The sequence below is a fragment of the Chionomys nivalis genome, chromosome 23 (genome assembly GCF_950005125.1).
Source record: "Chionomys nivalis chromosome 23, mChiNiv1.1, whole genome shotgun sequence".
Classification (NCBI taxonomy): Eukaryota; Metazoa; Chordata; class Mammalia; order Rodentia; family Cricetidae; genus Chionomys; species Chionomys nivalis.
Genome location: NC_080108.1, coordinates 41,908,545 through 41,915,948, shown reverse-complemented (window position 1 = coordinate 41,915,948; position 7,404 = coordinate 41,908,545). Strand labels below are relative to the sequence as shown.

The following is a 7,404-nucleotide window of genomic DNA, read 5'->3' as shown; positions in this document are numbered from 1 at the left end:
CTTCTATAAAATTCCACATCTTAAAATGTTCTTTTGTTTTTATTAATTTTGCAAGACAGGCTTTTATACAAACTTTTTTAACTTCATATTTTCAAAAACATGTCTTATATATGGTCTTGGTTGTATGAGCACCTCTTATTTTAGCTGATAGCTTTTATTAATATTTATCTGCTTTATTTGGTGATACAGCTTTTTTTTAATTTTTTTTGATACAGCTTTTTTATGTCTACCATTTGATTATTTACTTTACAGTTCTTTCATTGATTCTATCATCCCTCTCTGTTTCTTTTAGTGTCCAATTTGCATTAATGTTTCTATTTCTATTTTTGTTTTGGTTTTCACGTCTATTGGAAATTTTCTTGTGTGCATTTCACTTTGATTTATTATTTACTCTTGTGATTACCTCAGGCATTCACGGTTTCACACTCTGTCTAGAGATGATATTTTACAACCATGAGTATAATAACTGACCCATTTCTGCCCTACTGCTGCTACACACCTCTAGAGCATATTCAAATCCTACGATGGAACATGTCTGCTTTGCATCCTTAAAGAATAAAATATATGTAAATATATGTATGCATACATATACATATTCTCTGAAATGATTCACCCTAATCCATAAAATACTGTTTTTGAAATATAGTGTGCCTTTCAGCCTAAGTTATATTAGCTATCCTAGACTTTAGAGAGTTTTGCGGCTAATAAGCCTGGATTTTACTTATTAGGGAATATATTTTTCCCCACTCTTGAGAGACATTTTGTTCAGCATAAATTTCCTGGATTTATAACATTTCAACATTTTACAAATATTTTCTATCTCCTCAGAACATTATTTGTCATTGTCAGCCAATTTGTTTTTCCTCACTTTGGAGAGATAATCTGTTCAGCATAAATTTCTGGACTAACAACACTTCAAAATTTTACAAATATTTTCTATCTCCTCAGAACATTATTTGCCATTGTCAGCCAATTTGCTATGAATGTGGAAGGGTTCATAATCTGGGGTTTGTAGATACAATTTATTTTTTCATTGTATTATTAATTTTATTATTTTTTTTTTACAAAAGTTTATTACAATGTACAACAGGCTCCACGATAACACTTCATTCTAACTATAGGTGGCAAAGATGTTATGGCAGGGAATACAGATGTTTAACAGGCTCTAGAATAACACTTTGTTCTAGCTGTAGATAGCAAAGATGTTATGGCAGGGAATCCAGATGTTTAAATAGGAATGGAAGAGGGTAACCAGCATCTCAGATATGAGGAACTGCTTACTTTTTGCCAGATCTCTTAACTCCACCTGTGGCCAGGGGTCCCTTCCTTGTGGCCTTGGCTTTTAGCTCCTTGAGTTTCTTCTCCTCTTTTTGTTTCTGCTTGATAGCTTTATCTTCCTTGTCTATTTCCTTGGCCTGCTTCTTGGCCTGTTTCACAGGTTTCTTTTTGCCACCTTCCCAGCCTGACATCTTGTAGATACAATTTAATTTTCATCATTTTTGAAGTTTTAATTTGGCTCTATATGGAATAAACTCTGCTCAGGTTTTGAAAAACTTGTCCAAACAGCAAATCTATATATATGTTGTTCAGAATTTCTCATATGATTTCTGTATTGTAATAGCTTCCCTTAGTCTTTTAGATCTCCAAGTGCGTGTTTATCAGACTACTTGACATGTTTCATCAGCTAAGTTCACATTTTAATAACTTCCACTTTCGTGAGGCAGTGGAGGTGTTAGCCTTCAATCTCACCACCTGGGAGGCAAAGGCAGGCGGATCTTAGCAAGGCAACCCTGGTGTACAGAGCTAGTTTTAGGAGATCCATCCCCCCCCCCCAAAAAAAATCCCTGTCTCTAAAAACCTTTTTAAAAAATCCACTTTCATTTGAATAAGCCTTTTCCGGTATATTTGCCCAGATCCCTCACCGTTCATTCTTCACTATTAACACACACTGTGATTTTCACTTGTTATCTATTCTAAAGTGTTTATGCTTTGTCACAGCAGTGTTACCTGCACTGTTTTCTTAATTCTGCTCATTCCAAGTCTAGGACTTTGGATTTTGTTCACTGCTATTCTCTTTGTCCTTCGGAGTTCATCCCATTCCCTCCTTGTCCCCACAGTTCACTGCATGTTTGACACTGACTGGACACAGCATAGGCATCCTGCACCCTGACAGCTTCCTCCAGGGAAGGTTGGATTTCTTCTGTAGGTGGGTCTTTTTGTTACTGTCAGACATCTCTCTTTTTTTTCTTTATACATTGTTTCTATGACTCTTCAGGCAGTTATTTCCTTATTTCCTTGATCACTCCCTTACACTAAGAGTGTTTTTTTTGTTTGTTTACCTGTTTTTGTTCTAAAACAGTCTTTCCTGTGTTTTATCTCAACATTTTAAGTGTTCACACCCGTTCTTAGACGTCTCTATGGATGGGGGAGAATTTCAGTTCAGTTCTGGTTTTGTGCAAACTCTGCTAGTCTGACTCTGTCTCAGACTTGCTGCTGCTGTTGGCTAGCCTAGTGAAGCCTGCAAGATCCAGCCCTCTGCTCACACAGTATGTTCTTTGGCTAAAGACCAACAGTGAGTTCCAGGCAGGCCTTTGGGTATTTTCTGTGTAGTTTGTTCTCTGTAGTCATCTTTCCCCCTACTGTATGCACTCCACAGATCCTGATCTGACTTTCAGCTCCTTGGTGAGAGATTCTGTTTTCCTCTCCCTTCCTAAGTCATGGTGGCTATAAGGCTTCACTAAGAATTGGGTAGAAATTTTCTATGATGTCATCATTATAGTTTCCTGGAGATCACAAATTGTCAGTTCACTTTTTCCTCATTTTTTTCAATTGTGTAGAGAAATTGAGAAAAATCCAAAATTAATTATTCCTTCAGGCCTAGAAGCAAAAATCTTATCATTAATTTTATTTCAAGTTAAATATCAATATGGCTAAGAGGCTGACAAATTATGTGACCAGTGTCGAGACAAGGCTAAGCCTTCATGGTTTCTTTTGTTGTTTTGTTTTGTTTGATTCATCATTGGAAGTAAGGTGTAAATTGTATGCTATAATGTTCATCAAGACAAATAAACATACACATGAAAAAAAATCCTTATTTGTAGGAGGCTGCTTGTTTGTTCCCAGTAGCTCTGACTCAAAATAATCACTCAAAAACGATATTATTAAATCACTGCTTGACCAATCACTTAAGCATATTGGTAGCTAGCCCTTACATCTAGAATTAACCTATTTTCATTATTTTATGTTTTACCACGAAGCCCATGGCCTACTGGCAAGGTTCTGGTGCTTCTATCCCCAGCTGAGGCTACATGGTGTCTCTCTGACTCTGCCTTCCTTCTCCCAGCATTCAGTTTAGTTTTCCCCACCTACCTCTGTTCTGCCCAAAGCAGTATTTTTTTTTATTAATCAATGGTAATCACAGCATACAGAGGGGAATCCCACATCATACTTATTTCTATGAAGCAAGAAATATTACTGATTTATAAATGTAGAAATCATTTAATTATTCAAAAGTGGACAGATTTCTTAAGCAACATGTTAAAGACATGTCAGTGCTTGGAAATAACTACCAATGGGCTCAAAAAGCTTTTAGCAAAAGGGTTTCTTGTAGTACGATATTGCTATGATTATTCGAAACATTTCTACAATGAAGTCTCATTGGTTTGGTGTGCCCTGAAGGATTCTGTGTCAGACTGTTGGCCCAAAGCAGGTTTAAATTTATAGCACAAGCCTTGCATTTGGACAAATGGTTTCCATATTGTATATGTAATGTCAATTATTTGGAGTAGGGATGTGGCCCACACTTGTAATTTTAGCACTTGGGAGGCTGAGGTAAGAGCTTTGCTAAGAGTTAGAGGTTAGATTAGTCTACAAATAAAGGCCCCATCACTAGCCTCTGCCCCATAAAAACTACTAGCATTAATTATGGTTGCCTGTATTTTCAAATGCATGAACTTGGTCACAGACTAATTTGCCTGTGGTGCCACTAGCAAAGCAAGGACCTAGGGACACACGCACAGGGCAACAGAGCTCTCCTTTTGTACACTGTCAATCAAGAGCCCCTGCATCATTCATGTGAAGTAGAAAGACTAAAGAGGAAGAAATTAAACAGAGTAAGGCCATCCAGAGACCAACTTGAAGTCACTGGACTTGGCACTTTTACAATGTTCTTAATTTATTTTTATTTGTAATTTTATTGTTTTGCATACAAATAGCAAGGATTTGTTTGGCTCTGTATTTTTCTTTCTTTTTTCAAGACAATTTGGGCATTTTTTTTTCTCCAAATGGATAATCGGTCTCATTAGACAAGCTTTCTTTTCATTAGTTTTAATTAGCAGTGATAAAACAGGGAGACCAAAAATAGGACACAACTTACCAGGAAAACATATAAATATTTTTTTTTATTTTCTTTAGTGCTCATTTCCCATATTAACTTATCAATCTGTAGAAAATTAATAACTGGCTTACAGAAACTTATATAACTTATAATTTTATATAATACCATTGCCCTTCTTAACCCTCACAACAATTAAGAATTTTCTTATGTATATTTTAACATTTTTATAGTTTGTTGATGATCAGGAAAATGTGGTATAAATACAATATTAAGTCAAAATTTCATGCATTTAACAGGGACATCTCACTAGTCAGTGGGTAAAAGGGCAGACTCTAGAGAGAAACTATGGTCTTGAAGGGTCATGATTATCTTTGTTTCTCAGTTATTGAGACAGACAGACAGACAGACAGACAGACAGACAGACAAATTACCCATGAAGAATTCTACAGATGTATTGGAGAAAATGTTTAGGATAAAACAACACGAAACCACAAGTGAAGACGAAAGTTATACACATGGCGTCCAATGTTTGAGAGGCCTAATAACTATTCAGATGTCTTCAGCTGAGTGAGCTTCAGCCAGAGTAATACACTTAAGTGAATCCCCTTGAAGACCAGAGGCTTATTTGTGAATCAAGAGATGGAGAACCCAGGGGCAGAGCTCTACTGAAGGCAAGAATGAATATGTATAAAAGCTGAATAATTAGAGACAGAGGCCGAAGGAAGGCTTGAATCTCAGGTTTAGAACTTGGGAGACCGAGTTAAGGAAATATTTGAAAATATTCAGTGACAGAGGAACGGTCACGAAAGATTTCTACTTGATTGAATTTGGCTTAAGGTTAAAATACACATAAGAAAATTCTTAATTGTTGTGAGGGTTAAAAAGAGGGATAGTATTATATAAAATTATAAGTTATATATTTCCTGGGCACAGGAAATACATTTATAACATCAGGTGAAGATCTCTAAACTGAAGATAAAGTTCAGATCCACAGTCATACTGTGCAAAACAACCATAAAAAGTAGCAAGTAAGACTCAGGAGTAAAACCATAGAATTTAAACCAGGAGGTCAAAACTGAAATTTTAGAGGTTATTGTAGTTTATGATATCGCAGCATAACATCCATTCCATCCAAAATGTAAGGAAAATTAAGTTAGTATTGTGAGAGAGAAGAAATAATACAGCAATGAAACTGGAAACAGAGTAACTCTTTCAACAAATGAATGTTGGATCACTAATAGTAACAATGAAACTGGAAAAGGAGTAGTAGCTCTTTCAACGAATGAATGTTGGCTCATTGATAACTCTGTACCATGGAATGAACTTGGCTACTCCCATAAACCTATAAAAGTTGACTCTAAATGGGTTAGGGGTAAAGTATAGGATGCTGCATGAAACCTGGGCCTCACACATGCCAGGTCAACATTTCTACAACTAAGCTGCATCCCTAGCCCTTTGTACTTTGTTCAGAGACAAAGTCCTGTTAAATTTCCCACATAGTTCTTGATCTTATAATCCCCCTACCTCAGTCTCTTGAGCTGCAACTAAAGATCCAGGACATGACACCTAGATGAGCCTACTTTTCAGAGCTTCAACATCATAATACTGAGAAAAATACAGATATGGTTTATTACATTTTGTAAAACATATATATATATAATACATTATATGTCATATATACATAATTCTAAAGGCATAGGTAGCAGAGAATAAGAAAAAAGCTGGAGCCCATTAAATTTATGAGCATAGCAAAGCAAGGAGGCACACACCTATCTATAATCATAGCACTTGGGAGGTAGAGGCAGAGTCAGAAGTTCAAGGTCATCTTGACTATATGATAAGTGAGAGAAAAGGAGAAAAAAGTACAGAGAAACCTCTGTTCTCCAAATGAAATTGTCGGGAAGGTGTAAAGACACCAACTCTGTTGTGGGAGCTGCGGGCTGTGTTCCTGCCACCCCAGCTCCTGGCCGCCTAGCTAGCTTATGCCCCGAAATAACAACACACAAACTGTATTCTTTTAAACACTGCTTGGCCCATTAGCTCTAGCCCTTACTGGCTAATTCTCATATCCCGATCAACCCATCTCTAATAATCTGTGTAGCACCAGTCTTACGGGGAAAGATTCAGCATGTCTGACCTGGCGGCTTGCTTCATTGCGTTTGCCCTGGCAATGAGCTGCATGGCGTCTGTCTGAGGCGTCTTACCTCACTTCCTCTTCCTCCCAGCATTCTATTCTGTTTACTCCACCCACCTATGTTCTAACCTATGAGGGCCAAGCAGTTTCTTTATTTTTTAACCAATGACCTTCCTCCATCACAACTCATTAGGAGACATTCATGAATCATTTAGCCCCTGGGAGATTCAACTCAAAGCCAATACAGAACTCTTAAATCTCAAAATAAGATTAAAAGTAAACCAATGGGCCAAAATTATAAATAAAGACATCTACAATAGTATAGTTATAAATTATAAATAATTACATATCCAAAAATGTGTGCTTATTGCCATTAAACAAATGGAAACATGCTTAGCAATGTCATCTGGTACATGGGACTCCACATAGGGCATCTATAATAACAAGAGAAAAGTAGAGAAATTAGCACCTTCACATTATTTTTGGTATTTTGGAAGACAATTTGGCACTTTATCAAAATATTAAACATAGGATTGCCAGGTCACTCAGCTATAAATCCAATATAATTTTTAAAAATCATTGTTTATGAGGAAAATCTTTTACGTTTATCTTGGTAAGATGATTCATAACAGATTTAAAAGCTTCATGTTTGCTAATTTTTGAATTAGCAAACCGCATGTCCATTCGGCATCCATTCAGCGCAGCACCACAAAGCAAACGGAGGGAAGGAAGCACTGGCGCCAGCCATGCCGTGAATGAACGAATGCTGAGAATGTTTGTGAATGAACACAAGCGTGAGAAGAAAAAGCCACATGAGACTGAACTGTACCGGTCGGTCTGAAATGTGAAGAGTGGGACTTACCAGAAGGGGGCAAGAAAGAGATGGGCGCAGTGGTGAGTGCATTCACACTGGCACTCTAATGCCAGAGAATCA

At 36.9% G+C, this 7,404-nt stretch overlaps 1 protein-coding gene across 1 annotated transcript; it reads right to left on the bottom strand.

Annotated features, from left to right (window-relative positions):
- Nucleotides 1-1,277: 1,277 nt before the first annotated feature.
- Nucleotides 1,278-1,469, bottom strand: LOC130865039 (translation machinery-associated protein 7-like). The gene has a single exon (XM_057755875.1). The coding sequence runs from the start codon at nt 1,467-1,469 to the stop codon at nt 1,278-1,280; it is 192 nt and encodes a 63-aa protein (XP_057611858.1).
- Nucleotides 1,470-7,404: the final 5,935 nt, after the last annotated feature.